This window comes from Alternaria hordeiaustralica, assembly GCF_023758085.1.
Source record: "Alternaria hordeiaustralica strain BMP 2776 chromosome Unknown scaffold_5, whole genome shotgun sequence".
Classification (NCBI taxonomy): Eukaryota; Fungi; Ascomycota; class Dothideomycetes; order Pleosporales; family Pleosporaceae; genus Alternaria; species Alternaria hordeiaustralica.
In genome coordinates, this window is record NW_026056777.1 from 1212495 (window position 1) to 1230038 (window position 17544).

At 53.8% G+C, this 17544-nt stretch overlaps 7 protein-coding genes across 7 annotated transcripts; 4 read left to right on the top strand and 3 right to left on the bottom strand.

Moving 5' to 3' along the window:
* Window positions 1–742: 742 nt before the first annotated feature.
* J4E84_003750 (uncharacterized protein) lies at window positions 743–1333 on the top strand (the record flags this gene model as incomplete). Its single annotated transcript, XM_049386359.1, has 2 exons — window positions 743–938; window positions 1017–1333. The coding sequence occupies 2 exons, from the start codon at window positions 743–745 to the stop codon at window positions 1331–1333; spliced, it is 513 nt and encodes a 170-aa protein (XP_049246208.1).
* Window positions 1334–1628: 295 nt separating this feature from the next.
* J4E84_003751 (uncharacterized protein) lies at window positions 1629–5228 on the bottom strand (the record flags this gene model as incomplete). The annotated part of the gene is made up of 1 exon (XM_049386360.1): window positions 1629–5228. One exon carries the CDS (start codon window positions 5226–5228, stop codon window positions 1629–1631), a length of 3600 nt encoding a protein of 1199 aa, XP_049246209.1.
* Window positions 5229–5725: 497 nt separating this feature from the next.
* J4E84_003752 (uncharacterized protein) lies at window positions 5726–6667 on the top strand (the record flags this gene model as incomplete). The annotated part of the gene is made up of 3 exons (XM_049386361.1): window positions 5726–5823; window positions 5879–6240; window positions 6288–6667. 3 exons carry the CDS (start codon window positions 5726–5728, stop codon window positions 6665–6667), a joined length of 840 nt encoding a protein of 279 aa, XP_049246210.1.
* Window positions 6668–7192: 525 nt separating this feature from the next.
* J4E84_003753 (uncharacterized protein) lies at window positions 7193–8383 on the top strand (the record flags this gene model as incomplete). Its single annotated transcript, XM_049386362.1, has 1 exon — window positions 7193–8383. The coding sequence occupies one exon, from the start codon at window positions 7193–7195 to the stop codon at window positions 8381–8383; it is 1191 nt and encodes a 396-aa protein (XP_049246211.1).
* A 3173-nt stretch (window positions 8384–11556) lies between these two features.
* On the bottom strand, window positions 11557–12817 carry XYL1_2 (NAD(P)H-dependent D-xylose reductase (XR); the record flags this gene model as incomplete). The annotated part of the gene is made up of 4 exons (XM_049386363.1): window positions 11557–11700; window positions 11770–12230; window positions 12287–12443; window positions 12509–12817. The coding sequence occupies 4 exons, from the start codon at window positions 12815–12817 to the stop codon at window positions 11557–11559; spliced, it is 1071 nt and encodes a 356-aa protein (XP_049246212.1).
* A 457-nt stretch (window positions 12818–13274) lies between these two features.
* J4E84_003755 (uncharacterized protein) lies at window positions 13275–14652 on the bottom strand (the record flags this gene model as incomplete). Its single annotated transcript, XM_049386364.1, has 3 exons — window positions 13275–13379; window positions 13430–13994; window positions 14048–14652. The coding sequence occupies 3 exons, from the start codon at window positions 14650–14652 to the stop codon at window positions 13275–13277; spliced, it is 1275 nt and encodes a 424-aa protein (XP_049246213.1).
* Window positions 14653–16507: 1855 nt separating this feature from the next.
* Window positions 16508–17198, top strand: J4E84_003756 (uncharacterized protein; the record flags this gene model as incomplete). Its single annotated transcript, XM_049386365.1, has 3 exons — window positions 16508–16692; window positions 16749–16851; window positions 17007–17198. The coding sequence occupies 3 exons, from the start codon at window positions 16508–16510 to the stop codon at window positions 17196–17198; spliced, it is 480 nt and encodes a 159-aa protein (XP_049246214.1).
* Between the last annotated feature and the right edge of the window lie 346 nt (window positions 17199–17544).

Sequence of the window (17544 nt, forward strand, 5' to 3'; positions counted from 1 at the left end):
TGGTATATATTCCAGTAGGTTTCTAAGGTCTGCAAAAACGGTTGGAGACTGAATTGTCGAAGATCGGTGCTCGGCAGTCGACGTGGAATGTAGCGATGGAGAAGCTGATGTGGGCCCGGACCACATGTTGACTAAGCTGCGCGAGGCAGCTGAAGGCGGTGGGTGAAGGCACAAAGAACGTCGAGCGCGGAAGTCAACCTCACCTCCGCAATCTTCCCCAGCGGCCACCACACGCCATCGCAATCTTGCCACAGCTCCTCCGACTCGAACCAACCGAGCGCTGATTCTTTCGTTGGTTTTTGGGTTTCCCCACTGCTACAGCCGTCGCGCACCTTCCTCACTTGCGATCGCAATAGGCGTATTCATACATACGGACAAGAGTAGATAGGCATAGAGAGGAGAAAGACCCGGCAAAATGAACGCGCCAGACAGGTATGCTTCATCTTTTGCAGTTCATCCTCTTCAACACAGTATCTCTGTACGCGCAGTCCACAGTCGACGATGTCAGTTCAACACCACGGTGACGACGAACCTACACGGCGCGTTCGCTGCTTCCACCACGAGCGCGTGAAAACAACGAAATGACGCACATTCCTATGGGCGCACGACACTACCGCGTGACCACGAGAGCGCGCTGCGCCGCATATATACACCCCCGATAGCAAGAGCATGCGACACAACGAAAGTCACGACTCTACCACGCCCACGCCCCAACGAACGAGACCCTCGATACCCCCAACCAATGAGCGACAACCCAAGCACGTCTTTCTCCCCGAAGATCGGCCAACTGATTGAGCAAAACCCAAACTGTGCACTGCGCGACAGCTCAAAAGACAACCGACATGTAACGCACAAAGCTGACCACGACTACGAGAACAGATTCGAGCTCTTCCTGCTAGACGAAGGCCAGCAGAAAGTCGAGGAAAAGGCAGAGACACGTACGTAGCACCCCACCTCATCCCTTTTATGTACACTCCCTCCCCCCTTCTACCCACCGACTAACAATCCTCGCACAGGCGTCCCCAACACGGCCGTCTTCACCTTCAACAAAGAAGACCACACACTCGGCAACCTCCTCGCGCAGCGGCTCCTCAAGAACCCCGCCGTCATGTTCGCCGCCTACAAAGTGCCCCACCCGCTCTTCGCCACGTTTGAACTGCGCGTCCAAACCGACGGGTCTATTACACCCAAGGAAGCTGTCATGGCGACTTGCCGGCTGGTCATCCAGGATCTGTCGAAACTGAATGAGAGCTTCCAGACGGAGTGGCTGGGTAAAAGGATCGTTAGCGAGGGTGAGGCGGAGAGGCAGCAGAGGGAGCAGAATAACTTCTGAGTTTGCGCGCTTCGCGGAAGTGGCTGGGAAAGCTCTTGGGAGATGGAGTTGTGGGCTGCATATGTTAGGCGTTTTTGACTGGTTGGTTTGTTGGTTGTTATGACGATTCAACAAAAGAGTTTTGATACCGTGACTCACATACCCTTTAGAGCTGCGAACAGTTTGGACAAAGAAAAAACAAAGTGGCTCGTCTTCTTCTATCTTCACAGTTGCTGTAGATCATGACTATGAGAAAGCTGTTTGGTACTATTATAGTCTGTCGTCGGTATCTAGTTTTACACACGCAGATGCTAGTCTACTCATCATCCAGATCCGACCAACGTCCCGGTAGTGGCTTAGTGTCGAGCTCAGCATCGTCTTTCGGCGCGACATGATTCTCGTCGCTAGCCGGCGTACTGCCCGAGGCCTCAGGCACATCCTTGGACGCACCTTCATCCTCGCTCATGACAGCGCTGTTAGCCCCACTAACCTTCTCCTTCTGCTCTTCCTCCTCCTCAGCCTCCTCCCAGCTCTCCGCAACCTCAACAGGTACCTCCTTCTGTTTCTTCTTCTTGCTACTCAAGCTGAGCACTGCAAACCCGCCCTTGTTGCCGAAGGAAGTAGTCTTCGGAAGCTGGCGATTTGGGACACCCCTCGAGGCTGCCACTTCGCTCCAGCCTGAACCAGGGCCTACATCAGACTCTTTGCGCAGGATGTTGAGTGAGGAGTCGAGACGCGCAAGCTGCATGCTTTTGCCGATGTTTTGCGTGATGAGAGCTTTGGTTAGCGGTGCTTGGATCGATTCGAGCATGGTCTGCATTTCGCGTTCTGGAATGCTGAGCCGAGCTGCTAGAGGTGGCTTCAAAGCTACGGCTTCGCTGGGAAGGAAGGTGACCTCTAGCTCGCATCGGAACGATGTCGTTGCGAGTACGCTCTTGATGATGGGGTTGAGCTCTTCGATAGTGAGCGCAAAGCGAGGGTTCAGGATGAGGAACGCGTTATAGGGGTCGCCATTGGTGTTGCTGGGCTTGGGGCGTAACGTGGCAGTGGAGGACGCTGCTGGTGCCGGCGCTGGCGCAAGACGTTGTTGAACTTGACGAGTTCTGGCGCAGTCTGCTAGTGTCCGCATTGGGGCCATGACGAACTTGGGGGTCTTGAAGATGGCCACATGTCGATGTGGTTCTGGATCCATGCTCTCTGAGTCCATGCCAAAGTCTTCGGCCAGGTGGTGGATGAAGGCGCGCTGACTACGGGGCATTGGCTTGAATCGAAGACGCTTCTCATCTGGGTCGGCAGCGAAAAGTCTAAGCTGCTTCTCCTGAGTCGCTGCCCAGGTAGAATTTTGCTGGTACATGTTCAGTGTGGCGTCTGAGTATGGAATGTGGTCATTCTGGTGCTCCGGATCAACGTTGAGTGCAAGTGCTAGAACACGATTACGCTCTAACCTTGCGCACTCTTCGTCGCACTTGAGCACCTTCTTCTGGTTGCCATCTCCGTTGCGCGAAGCATTGCATTTGGCCTCTTGCTTAATCCTCTGGCACTCGCAAGTAACGAAGATCTTGTGGGGACACGGTTTCTCTTCTTTGCAGGGTTGAGGGAAGTGACAGGGTGCCAAACACGGATGACCACAGGTGCTAAGCTCTTTGCCACATGCTTGGGTACATGGCTCTTCGCACTCTCCAGGTCGATGGCATTGCTTCTGACACTTGTGTGTGCCACACTTGAGCGTACGTCCGCAGACTTGGCCACAGCGTACCTCGGTCAGCCAACATGGCTGGTTTTTGAGAACACTCTTGCCACATAGACATGGCTTGGCGGTCAGGAAAGCGCACTTCGGACATGGCTGGTCATCCAGGTGGCAACTGTGGTCCAGTTGAGGATGACCGCAGTCCTTAGGTCGCTCGCACTTGAAGCGACACGGTGGGGGTTTTGTACCGCATGGTAATGGTGGTTGTAGCACAGTCCGTCCACAGTGACAGCTAAGCTCATCGAAAATGGCATCGCGACATGTGCCACACGGACCCTTGTGACAAAGTTCCTGGCAGCGATGTTCGGGGTTGCCGCACTTCAATTGTCGACCACAGCTCCGCGTGCATATGTGCTCGGCCTCAAAGTTCTCGTGAGCCTGACGAGGAGCCGAATTCAAAGGCCTTCCTTTACGGCGGTTCGACTGACGTTCCGCAGCTTTCTTCTCTCCAGCGCAGCAGTGCTCGCCGCACTCATGGCGCCCGCAGTTCAACGAAACTTTGCAGATACGCCTGCACTGGGGAGGCTCGTCCATGCCTTGGTGGCAGATGGTCCTGGATGATGTGCGTCCACACCTACATGATATATCCACCGTCTTCAAGCAAGGCCGACATTCGCCTTGGTGACAGAGCTGCTCGCACTGGTGACCACATGCGAGTGTTTGACCACAAGGTTTGTCGCAATTGGGGATCGGATCTTCGCAGGTCGTGCGTGGGTTGCCAGACATGTCTCTCAAAGCGGTCTTGCCACAAGGACAGCGGTTGACTCGGTCTGGAGATCGCGGACAATGAGGCGCTTGCGTGTCCTGTGAATGGCATGCCATCTCACAAATGTGCTTCCCGCAATCGAATGAGCGTCCGCACTGATTAGGGCACTGGAAAGATCCTATCCAGGTCTCTACTGTGGCAGCACCGTCTGCGGCGACATGGGACTGGCTGCTCTGCTTCTCTTCTGCCCGGTCATGACATAGAATGTCTTTTTGTATCTGTCCGCAATAGCAACGTGCCGGCACTCGTACCTCGCAGGCACCGCAAGGACCGTCGTGACAAGGTCGATCGCATCTGTGCTCACCACAAGACATCAATCCTCCACAGACATCGCCGCAGCTCCAGCCGTTCTCATAATCGGTGTCAATACATCGGCGAGTGACAGACCTCTTCCCACAGAAGCAGTGTTGCGTGGGACCCATCAAGCCACACGGAGGACAGGGGCCGGCATGACACGTCGAGCCGCAAGGGTGTGGACAGGGCTTGGGGAGAAGTCGGGGTCGTGAGCAAGTCTGACCACACGAAAATGGTGGTAGACCGGGTGTTGAGCGCGGATCCAGCTCCTTCTCGCACCAACAGTGAAAGTTCTTGGGTAGAATGTCCTTTGGTAGGTTGCAGCCGGGGCAGCGCCACTGCCTCGGAGGAGGCGTCTCCCCATCTTGAGTCTGCTGTCGCGCTGCAGCCGAACCCTCGTTTGTTGACCACTTCTTAATGCAGCCCAGATGGAACACAGTCCAGCATGTTCTGCACGACCATACCCCCCGTGAACGCCTTGTGACGTCTTCAGTGCAAATGGCGCACTCGTAGTGACCGTTGTCGATGTCCTCGTGTGTCCTGGTGGCGATGTCGGGCGCGGTGGATTTGGGTGCTTGCGGCTGCTTCTGGCGCGGCGGTCGTGATTTGCGAGGGGCGATGGGTTGGCCTGGCTGAAAGGCTGGCGCATCTGCTTGTAGCCCTGGCGGAGCTTCTGAAATGGCAGAAGCCGCATCGTCCTCTACAGTCAACTGTCCACCGAATTGACGGCCACCAGCTGCCATGCGCTGTGGAAACCGCTCTGCGCCGCCTCTTCCCCGGCCACCCCGCGCACCGCCACGTCCGCCTCTTCCACCTCGATGCGCTGCTTGTTGTACGGACGAGGGCACAAATTCGAGGGCAGCCGCATTTGGTTGCGGCGGTCGTCCACTGTCGGCCTGGCCTCCTCGCCCTCGTCCTCTACCACCGCGCCCGCCACCCCTCTGTGGCTGCTGTGCTGCTTGCGCCTGTGTTTGCTCTGCTTGCTCTGACTGTGCAGCCGTGTTCGCATTTGCATTTCGACCTCGTGGTCGCCGCCGTCCTCGTGCGCCTCTCGAGGCATCGGATGGGCCTGCGGCAGGTGGTTGAGGTGCAAGTGCAGGAGTCGACATGTTGTCGATTGGATTGCGGCAGTTTCGGGCGCTGGCCAAACGAAGGTGTGTAAGCGTTGAACCGCCAAGGGTGGAAAGAAAGATTATTGCTGCAGGCTCTAGTAAATGTGTGGCCTGCTGAACTGGTAAAGAGAGGGCGGTCGCTTTGTTGCTGTGGTGGGAGGCTTTGCAGTGGCGAGCCTTATACTGGGGAAGGTGCGTGAAAGGACACTAAGAAAGGCAGTTGCAGATTATGCAGGCGCGGTGATGAGTCAAGGTCGACTCATGCGACGGAGCAGCCGGGCGCCGACACGTCGGGCTTTGAGGGAGCGCGTGAATTGATTGCTGATGTGGGAGCTGTCGCTCGCATCGGAAATTCCATGGGCGCGTCATACCCAGGGTCCGGCCAATCGAGGCTACGGCTAGTTCCGGGCGCCCATGGTCGCCGCGTTGGAGCTTCACAGCGCGAACAACACCATCGCCCGCCGACCACCCACGCACCCGCCCTCGCCCCCATCATGGTCAAGTCACTCGTCGGCGCCCTCGCTCTGGCAGCGCTGCCCTCGGCCCTCGCCTTCCGCAACACGTCGCCCTTCTTCCTCTTCTCCACGGCCGAGTACGCCTCCGTCACCGCACGCCGCGCATCCTGACGTCCAAGCTAACAGCTGCAGCCTCCTGATCCCCAACAACGACGCCGCCATCGCTGAGTCATCCGAAGTCACCGTCGACATCCTCAAGGCCCTCGAGCACTGCCCGACCAAGTCGTACATCATCATCGAACAGGATGGCGTTTCCGCCGCCGACTACGCAGACGGACGCGCCATGCCACAACTGAGCCAGTACATGTCTGGCCAGCACTCCGAAGTCAAGTCGACTGTGACGATTCCCGACGTTGTTGGCACTGTCGATGCGGGAGCCCTCGCCGACCATCTGGTGTCCAAGTGTGGGCAGGATGGTGGATTCTTCGGCCGAACAACCAACCCAGTGCGCCCAGGCTCGCAGGCGTTCCGCATCGAGCAACTTCAACGCGATGGTAGGCAGTACATACTCAGGATACTCTACCCGGGCTGACCAGTACAGACACCAAGTTCGACAACCTGATTGTCAACTCGGCCAAGTCCCAGGACTACACCTTCATCTACATCACCACCCCTCCCACCGAGGCGCAAGCCAAGGAGTCGCTCGAGCACCACACCTACGAGATGGAGACCTCCTTCCCAGAATCCGTGCAGATGGAGCTGAAGCGCGATCTCTCTTCGCATGCCAAGCGGGCAAACTCGACGGAGGGCGGCCTGTTCGAGAAGTACCAGTACTTCACACCCGGCATCTTCATGGGATTCGCTGCTATTATCCCGCTGTTCCTCATCCTTCTGGTCGGTATCCGAGCCCTCACCAGTCTCGAGGTTTCATACTTCGCCTTCAGCAAGGAGATGGGCCCCAACGCGCAGAAGAAGCAGTAGAGGCATTTCAGTGGATGGAGAACTTGTTAGCGCACAATGTATATCCTGTAAGTTAGTAGGCATGATGGACCGGCGTTTGGAATTTGAATCTGTAGCGAAATACCAACATTGTGTTACCCAGGATTTGCCTCTACCTGACATCCTGTTCTACTGATAACAGGAGCCCTGCATATATCGCAACCAGGCAGGCGCATAAGTCAACGTTGGCGGGCCGTTCGGGCTTGCTAGACTGATGATGTTAGTTGATCGGTTCCCCAACGTTTTACCGAGAACTCGACACGCCGGAGTACCACCTACGTGCACAGTCCGCGCTAGGTCAGGCCTCCACAGGTACACGAACAAGGGGTTCCCGTCCGATGTGTGGCAAGCATTCTGCGTAAAGTGTATATGTACAGCTTTCTGTGTTTGAAATTCAAGTCCACTCTTCGACATCTCACCATTGACGAGCACACAAGTCATTCAAAGACAGGCCTATCAAGAGCTTTGAGCAAGACCCTGAAAAGCAATACTCGCAGACATCCCACCATGGCCTCTCCAAAGCCGATGGACATTATCATCTTAGGCGGTGGCATAGCTGGCCTAACAACTGCCCTCTCCCTCATAAAGTTCGCGCCTGTTTCATCACCACCAAACATCACCATATTCGAGATCCGACCTGAGCCTGCGACAATCGGCGGTGCCGTAAACCTCACACCCAACGCTCTGCGTCTACTATCACATCTAGGAGCTCTCGATGAGATCCGCGCCAAAGGATATGGCGCCGAGTGTCTCGCGGTCGAAGTCTTCGATCTCTACACCAACGTCAAGATAGCAGAGAGCTCATTCAAAGGACCAGAGGGAAAGGGATTGGGCGATCCTCCATTTACTGCCTTGCGAATCACAAGAGGAGAAGCACTCAAGGGAGTACTCGCCGCCATCGAGAAGCAGCCCAACATCAAGCTCATCTGCGGCAAAAAGACAACCAAGATCAACGAAAGCGACACCAGCGTCACCATCGACTTTGAAGACGGCGAAAGCGCAACCGCAGACATACTAATCGGATGCGACGGCATCCACAGCGTCACCCGCCTCAAGCACGTCGAGCCCGAGCGCAAAGCAATGTACAGCGGAATCTGCAACGCCTTTGGCTTTGCCCCACGACGCAAGATGTCCGAAGACAGCAAAGACTACGAGCCCACGCACTTTGACGTCAGCGGCATGAACTTTGGCCGTCGCGGCATGATGCTGACGTCTTTCCACGACCAAGCCCGCGAAAGCATCTACGTAGGCGCACTGATGCAAGTCCCCGAGATCGCCGACCGAAACGGCTGGAAGGCAGCAGGCGCCGATGCGCAGAAGACGCGGGACGAAATGCTAGAGCGGTATTCTGGTGCTGCGAACCCGCAGATTGCGCATTGGATTGAAGACGCAGAGGGTCTGTATCTCTGGCCTGTGTTTACGCTCTCCAAGGGAGGCAAATGGGCTACCGACCGTGTTATGCTGATTGGAGACTCTGCTCATGCTATGCCTCCGCAAGGCGAGTCAACGGGTATCGTGTTTGAAGATGGTGTCTTGTTCTCGCGCTGCTTGGCCAGGTGGATGGAGAGTAAACGCGATGAGGGTGTACCGGTCAAAGAAGCATTTGATGCATACGAGACTCTGAGACGTACGCGTATCGATACTGCATTCGATGAGAGTCAGAGTGTGGTTAAGACGGTGCAGGATACGCCTTGGTAAGATCTCCCATGTACGAAATGCGTGTGAGACATACACTGACTTCGTACATCGTCATTTTAGGTTGGGTCACAAGATCAAGATGAACGTGGTACCGTGGTATCTTTGGTGGACGAGGAGCTATCGCGAGAAGCATTTTGTCGAGGATGTTACGACGTGTGATATTGGGTACTGATAGGCTAATGCCCTGCTTACACGAAGTGGCACAGTGCTCCACTTCAGGAATCCGGGTCCAAGTTTTTTACTCAAATCTCACATGGCCCGCTCATCTTCTTTACCTTGTCTGCTTTTCGATATCTGATCTTGCATCTTCATATCGGCCGACTCTACTTTCATCGCTCCCAATATCGCTTACAACGCTCATCCCTTCCTCAAACGCCACCAAAATGTCTTAGTATTGTTCTTCAAGCGCGCTCGTCCGTTCATTTAAAGTCCATTCGATCGAGACTGCGCCATCTCCGAGGGGCCAGACGAGAAATGCAAACTATATAGAGAGCTCTATGGGCTTCTAGTGATGCTCCAGTACAACATTCCACAGCCCTTCAAACTCCGTCTCTTGAAACAAATCTCCAGAGCCGTTCTTTGCAAAATGCGACCCTTCTTCGACGCTACAGAATTTCCTTCCTTCCGCTTCTCAAACGAATCAAGTTCATACCGAGTGTTACGTCTGAACTGCACGCTCAGCAACCTCAGTCCTGTTGCGAGTCCCGTTTCAACAACAACCCCGACCATCGGTTCTATACCCCACGTCCAGCGAAACGATTCAGCGGTCACTACACCAGTTCTGGAAACTACAAAACCGATTGACGACAAGGTCATGAAGGCCGAAGTGAGCGCTGTCTAGTCAGAGACTGCGTGAGATAGACAAGACGTGATGGCTTGATGTTGAAAAAGGAAAACGAGGTTACGGCGATACTTTCGACGGAGGAATGTAGACACACGTAATGTTAGGAAAAACCACCTGTCCAACGTTTGCACAATTATGCCCTGCTGCCACTATAATGTTAATAAATAGGTAAAAGCACGAATGAGAGAGAATCATCCCTCTCTTCGCAGCCCACTACAACCCACCTCACCACCCCATCCCACACCCAAGACAACAACACCCACCACAACCCACCCGCCATTTCCCCATGCAGCAACTTCCCCAACTCTCATCGATCACTGCAACACAACCACCTTGATCCATGCTCACACTGCACCGCGCAAAAAGGCGAGAAAAAGCGAAAAGCGCGACACTCGCTCTACTGCACGGGATGCGCACGCGCAGCGCACGGTCATTGGCTGCGAACTGGGTTCCTTGTGTGGAAAGAGTGGATTGTCACACCGGTATACTTACCTCCCGTTGTTTGGCGAGTCGTGTGGTGAATGAGTTGGCGGGTTGTTCCCTGTAGGGTGCTGTATTGAAGGAGTGGAAATGGGTTAATTAGGGGGATGTAGTGTGGTGTGTGTGGGTTGGGTTGGTGGAATGCGGATGACGGGTGAGATCTTGTGAGGGAAGCGGCACGGGATCAAGCCCGAGGGGTAGGGGTGCGTGGGTCGGTGGGAGGAGGGTTGTGCATTGCCGTGTCTGCTGCGATGGAGCGAGTTTGGGAAAGGAAGGATAGGAAGGTTTCATAGCTGCTTTCTTAAGTAGAAGTATTTGGTGGTTGTGTTGTAGAAAGGCGTTCTGCGGCTCCGCATCAAGCGTTGGTGCATAGTTGTACCAAACTCTCAACAAAACCGGTGCGTCTCTCCACATCTCTCTAAACACTTGCATTCAAGCCGGTATCATTAATCAACATACACAACCGACTCCCCCAAACCCAACGCCTACCATAACAAGTCGTATTCCTCACATCGCAGTCTACGATAATCTTCCTTTCCTGCTTCTAAAGTTCCCCCCCTCAACACCCGCCCGTGCCACACGGCTGCATGAACGGCCCCCGATTCCTAGCAACAACCCACTACTTTACCAACGCCGCGCCGTCGCCCCCCTCCCCCCAAAAAAGGGTCCTTAGCGCTTCATGTGATCGCATGTTGCTGCATAATCACAAGGCTAAGTATACGTTTGCAGCCGTTCCAGTAATCCACGGTTTGCTATGTCAGACTGCCGTATGCGGTAAATGGCCCCACTTTGAGCGGGTGGGTTGGTAGGAGTCGGGAGGAGACGCGTGAGTTTGGTGTTTTGGGCTTATAGATGCCGTAAGGGTTATGCAGGTGGTAGGCCTTTGGCTTCGAGGTTGTCCGCGACGGCGCTGACTCGTTGGGTGCGACTGTCGTTGTCAATCGAGGATGCAAATGGGGAGGCTTGGCGGTTAAAAGTACCTCGGCAGCAGGTGGAAACCGTGTAGCAACGCGTCACATTTTGATGGACGAACGAAGAACTTATTTGTCTGTTGTCGAGTATTTCGTTCACGTCTCCGAAGTTGAGAAATAACGGTACGCAGGCCTGTGCAGGATACTAAACACAATCCCCCGTCATTCGTGGTTTCCTCGCCGGTATGTTTATCTCATGGAAAGCTTCATCACTAGGTACCTGCAAGCCGTACGTATATGCTCACACAGTTCAATAGCATACAGAGGAACGACCCAGCAGAATCACAGCTACCAAACGCCAGAAGCAACATCACCAACCATGGCGCCAAAAAATCTTCGCAACACATACACGCCGCCTTCGAGCCCACACCTCAAGCCCATCATCATCTGTGGCATCGTAATGGCCCTTGCCGCTGCTCCTACCCCCGCCATGCTTGATCCTGGTAACCTCAACTCACCGCTTCCGGAAAACGTTGCTACAGCTGGACGTTGGATTCAGACTGGGTTGTTCTACTTCCTCTACGGCGCTCACGCAGTTGAGACACTCATTTTCATGAAGAGATTGAAAGAGCATGGTGTTGGTTTCTTAAGCGCAGCGTGGTTGAAGTGGGTAGCGACGTGCTTTGTCGGAGGAAAATTCTGCTTTGAGCACTTTGATCGTTTGGTGGAAAAGAAGGCTTAGACAGAGGCGAAGAGCAGATACCAGACAGTAAGAGAAGACGAAGATGAGGATGGAGAAAGCACGTTGAAGTCTAACGGAATTGTATTCAGTAGAAGAGGATTCAGAAACTGAAAGTATACAGGCGTGCAACCCACTCCTTCTCTTTGACAGGTAAACTCTTGATACCCTTCTGCTCGATTTCAGCAAAAAAGGACGCTTACGTCTGCGTCGTGTTCTTTCCGTTCAACACATCCAAGAAAGCTGTGTAAGCAGGCTTCTTCTGGAAGTTGTCCGTCCAGAGCAATGCAGATCCCTCACCGTTGAAGGTGCCAGGAACCCAGGAATACTTATCCGCAACACCCTGATCACGACAAGTCAGCACACATACACAAGCCATGGTAGATGAAAAGGTGAAACAGCTGAAACTTACCCAGATGGTCATGCCGACACAGCGTTGCACGTTAATACAACTCTGAGCAATCCTCGCCCAAGCCGCCGCCGCATCCGTTAACTTCTGCGAGTTACTCGGCGTGCGAGATCGTACGTCCAACTCGGTGTACGCAACATCAACACCAAGATCAGCGTAATCCTGAAGTACCTTGGTCAACACTGCTGTGCTGGGCGTAATGTCGCTCTGGGTGCCTGTAGGCTCAGACACCACATGGCCCTGCAGACCCACGCCGTCGATCTTGACGCCCCAGGATTGCACGAGCTTGACGATGCGGAGGGCGCCTTGGTGCTTGGCCGAGCCGTATTCGAGATTGTAGTCGTTGTAGTAGAGTTTGGTGGTTGGGTCGGCGGCAGCGGCCATGCGGAAGGCGATGGGGAGGTATTGTTCGCCGATTACGCGGAGGAAGACGTTGTCTCTGTTTGTGCCGTCTTCGTTAAGGGCTGTTGGTAGTACGTCAGCTGGGTTCATGTCTCTTACTCTCACGTAGTGTTTGTACCTTCGTTGACGACGTCCCAGTGGGTGCATTTCCCCTTGTATCTTCCCATGACTTGCTTGATGTGGTTCTCCATTACGCCCATCAAAGTGGCGTTGTTGTTGATTTGGTTCACCCAGCCTGGCAACTGACTGTACCAGACTAATGTATGGCAGCGCATCTAATGTACCCGTCAGCTCTAATTATTGCCAGAGTTTACCTGTAGTGCTATGATGGATATCCTACCTGCTTATTGTTTTGGGTCGCAAAGTTCGCAACAGCATCTGCCTGTCCCCAGTTGAACTGGCCCCGATTGGGCTCTGTGGCGTCCCATTTCATAGCATTCTCAGGCGTAATGGAACCGAATTCCGCACTGCGGATGATGTTTTGCTCGGTGTTGTCATTGCGGATGGTTAAAGAAGTGCCGATGTAGGAACGGCCTCGCGCTTTCATGGCCGCATCAAGCGCTGTAGCTGTCTGCTGGCGAGGGTCGAGAGGCGTGCATGTGGCGATGCTGGCCAAAGCCAGAACGGTGCTGAGGGTAGAGAAATGCATCTTGGGTATTGGCCGTGACTTTCATGGTGAAGACTTGGGTGGCTCTATATATCTGATCTGTGACCCGATGTTATACTATGCCAACCGGGTTTTCTATCTGATGATCTCAAAGTACGATGCAAATACCCGTCTTGACATGTGTCTCTTAGAGTACTACACCCGTACAGCTAGCTTCCATAGTGTCGGTCATACTGGGCAGATCTGGCTCAAGAGTGTACCCGGTGTAGAGCGCATGTGCACCATGTAAGACATATCGGAGAAATTAAAGATCGTTTATGTCAAGCAGGGACGATGGGCTTGGTATCTGCTAAGTGTGCGGGGGAAGGGATTCTTCGAGCATGGCCCTTTAGCCTCTTTACCCGCTCGGCACATGTTCGGTACTCCTCACGGTAAAGTCGTGGACATGCGAGATGTACCTAACCATCATCGTGAATATACCCGGGGTTTACTATACTTGTTACCTGACTGCCAATTCAACCAGAAAGTCGACGTTGTACGCCACACCGCCGTCGACGACATATCTGCCGGATTTGTTGATCTGGATGTCGAACCGACGAATAATCTTTCAAGTTAGCAAGAAACATCGCGAGATCTATTTCAGGAAAAACTTACCTCCGGCAACAGCTTGTACATCTCCAACTTTGCGACATCTTTACCCAGACACATCCTCGGTCCAACCCCGAACGTGAACTGAGCTGCTTCCAGCTCGAAGTTTCTCTTCTCACCTTGCATCCATCTCTCAGGCTTGAAGTCTTCAGCATCCTTCCCGTAGAAGCCCTTGTCTCGCTGCACGACGTACGCTTGGCAAGTGACATCCATTCCGCCAGGCACATAGTGTCCATCAACGACTTTGCCACCCTTTGGTGTCACCCTAGGGAACAGATTGGGGGCCGGTGGGAAAAGGCGAAGTCCCTCCTTGATGCATGCAATGAAGAACGGCAGATGCTGGAGGGTTTCATCATAACGGATTGGAGTTGATAGAAGGCCTGCTGAATCTGCTGCATCGAGCTCTGCGCGAACGCGTGCGAGAGTAGACGGGTCTGACAATATGAGTCGGAGAATGCAACCCATTGCTGTGCCAGTTGTGTCTGCTCCAGCTTGGTAAAGAAGCGTAACATGGGCACGCTTTTGCGTCGGGGTCAGTGGTGAGCCATCTGAAAAACGGGCGTCAAGACAGCTGGATGCAATAAGTACGAATACAATGCCTAAAGGAACATTGAATATGCTTACTGCTGTAGGAAGTCTGGCCTTCCGTCAAATGGCTTCTCTTTGTTTTGCTGCTCTCGCACGGTGACCTGGCGGTCTGCCTCGCCCATCAACCAGCCCATCCCGTAGTCATTAGAGGTAGTCGGTAACAGCCAGACCCCTAGAACAGGCAGTCGCAGGATTCGCTCCCGCAAGAATCGAAACCTTCCCGAGAAGCCGAAGAATGTCAAACCTTTGCGCCAATTGGTCAACAAGTATTTCTCATCGCGCTGATTCTCAACACTGCCGAAGGGCTGCGTGAACGAGATTATGCTGAGGATATCGGCCGCAAATTCGGCGACCTTATCAGAAAGACAGATGGTGCGCTTGGCCTCAGCATGTTCTCTCAGCTTCTCAACGAGCAGGGAAACGTGGCTATCGAAGCGAGGCTCCCATGCGTTCTTCAGCGGGCCGATGGACCATGGTGCGTTCGATAGAGCCTTGCGCAAGACACGGTGCTTTTCACCATCTATCGTGGAAACCAGATGCGGAGGTCCCAAGGCTCCACTGTCGTACATGCCAGCCCTAGTGTTGCACTGTGGGTCCCGATAGATGTCTTTGAGGGCGGACGGCTTGGGAAAGAGCAACATCGTGGGGGATATGCGTATTGGGCGGTCCGCTGCGTCAATGTCAGAAGCTGCAGTCGCTCAGGAAAATGAGAGGGTCGCCTACTTCCGTACTTCTCTACCAGGTACATAAAGAACTGAGGCTCTCTGTGCAACACAGAGATTACGGCTCCCACGACGGAGAACGAAGTCGCATACCACGGTCCCGGGAACTTTGAAAGAGGATGCAGCTTCTGCATGTAGAATATGCGACCCAAAATTGCTGTAAAGAGAATCACAAACGTAGCAAGACCGGCGTTCACAGCCTTTGCGGCGAGGGCTGCTGTATCAAAGATCGCCATTGTGCGCACGGCTTGTCAGTAGACCTCGTAGTGAATAGGACCTCAGGATTAAGATTGAGAGATGGAGATAGAACAAGGCACCAACAGTATTTATGTTGCCCAGGTGCTTAACAAAGCGCTTCCACGCCCAGCGTAGATTGGCTCCATATCGGCTGCCTTTCGTGAGGGGTACCCAGCGGAGCTCACACCATGCTCGCATGCGATATACAAGCGCATGGAACGCATGCGTCTGGTATGTGTTCATGGCTGCAGTTGCGATGGTGGGGAAGCCTGTCGTGCTGGCGCCGTGGTGGATGCCTACGCTCGGCGCGTGTGAACGTATACAGCGCATTCGCCGAACGAGGACAATCACCCACATGGACAGCTGCGAAGTAATCAAAAAGCTGCTTACGGAACGCACTTAGTTGCTTAGCTACCAGCATTACAAGAAGGTGAACGAAAGTCGAGGCGAATGCGCGTTGATCTCCAGGGCTATGTGGAGGGGTGGCCGTGGCAATATGCACGCGGCATGCGAGAATCCTAACGGGAGGAATCACGCGTCTGGGAGGACCAGGGCGAGCCTCAGTAATCATCGGATTTGGCATGTCTTGTAGGCACTTTGCATGAGAAATTGATAGGCGTACATGCATGATGCAGCGAAAAGGATAGAGTTGTAGAATCGAGAAAGTTGCCGTGCACGATGGGAAGTCCCTCAACACCATTACGTCATTCAACTTTCCCAACCAGGTAGGTCTTGCCAGCGCCGTCAAATCCAGCAATCTTGAGGGAACAGGATCGGGCCCGGGGAGGCATCAAGAGACTGAGTGCTGGCCAGCCACTTGCTGCAGGACCTTCTCGCTACAGGGAACGCTCGCGATACAAAATTCCTTACCGCCCAAAATCAGTTGGGAGATTATCACGGATTTGGTTGGATGTCGGGGTGAAATCGATGTCAAGCGCATGTTGGAGGGGAAATCATGTTGGGTGGAAATCAATGTTGGGTGGAAATCAATGTTGACTCAATTTCTGGCGCCGTAATCCACAGTCTCTCTGAACCTGCCGTATGGGGTAAGTGGGCTGTCTCAGCCAATCAAAGCCGATCGCATGCCCTCCGTCCTTCTTGTTCGCACCCCGCCCCCTGCTTCGCTGCCGACATGTGCTGCCCGACGGCAACCCTGTGCCTGAACGGCAGATACTGTATGCGCAATCTTCCAAGAGGTTCCTACCCGTCGTAATTTTGTGTTGAACACACGCAACGACATGACGATCCGCCCTGCGAGCTACACGTGCTTCAAGGTATCGTGTGAATATCGCCCGTCATGTTTCCATGGTAGGGTGATGTGACGATGTGACGATGTGACGACACGCAGGGACAGGACGTCTGGGCCGCGATTGCATCGACTATCCTGTAATGATGCTTGGTACTGAACCGGAAGGAGAACCTCACTCTACCGCCCTCCATTAGGGTCCGGCTCTCTGGGGCGGGGTTCCGAGAGAAGCAGGTTATAACCTTAGAACACTTCCCCATCCATGGATTGAGAATTGAAGCGCCGTCCGTCATGTCTGACGTTAACCCACTCGATGTTTTGGCCATCAAGAATGTCGTATCGCGATATTGCCAGGCGTTGGATTTGAAGGACTTTGATCTGCTGGGGAAGGTTTTCATATCCGATGTCGAAGCCAGCTACCCTTTCAATGAAGCTATGAAGAGCCTTGATGAGGTGAAGGATGCGATCAAGAACCGGTAGGGTCATCACTTGCATGTTGACAAGCAAGAATACAAAGCCTGACAGTACACAGCCTTGGACCAGTCCGCACACATCACAACCTCACGACGCAAACCATCACATTCAGATCCGATGCGCAGACGGCACGAGCTGTAACGTACTTCCAGGGTGTACACGTAAGTCGTTTGAATTCAGTCCTTACTCTCACTTTCTAGAAGCAACCGGTGTGCCTTGAAAGCCCGTCAAAGCGTTCGAGTCGCGCCGTGACTTAGCTTGCCGTACAAGGACATTTCGTACCCAGATTGCCAGGACTAGATGCTGAGTCTTGCAGTTCGGTCAAGGCCCTCACGAGGGCAAGATGCTATGCGCGTATGGCAAGTACGTGGACGACATGGTAATGCTGGAGGCGAAGAACGGCGACTGTGATGGTGTGCGCGGTGCGAGCGGGGTCTGGAGGATCAAGGACAGAACAGTCACCTTCACCCAGCGGATCGGAGATGAAAAGATTATGGAGGAGCATTGAGGGTTGCGATGTGGGGTGGAAGTCGGTCGCTGCCGCCATTATCTAGCGCACGAATGCTGTTTATACCTTCCCCACCACTTGCAGTACAGCCAAGGGTTTTGACCACGTGTATGCGGCTGCCAACTTACGAGGCCCTTGCTTCCACGGTCGGCTTCCTCTCGCGTCAACACTGTCGTCTGAGGTTTCACCTCGCCACTGCTGTCCTGCATAGTTATCTCATCACAATCATCGCAGTGTTACTATCGCTCACGCTCACCAAGATATTCATACAATAACAACGACACCGCCAAACACGATGACACCAATGTTTAGCAACAACCTTCCTACCCCGCTAACAAAAGCACGG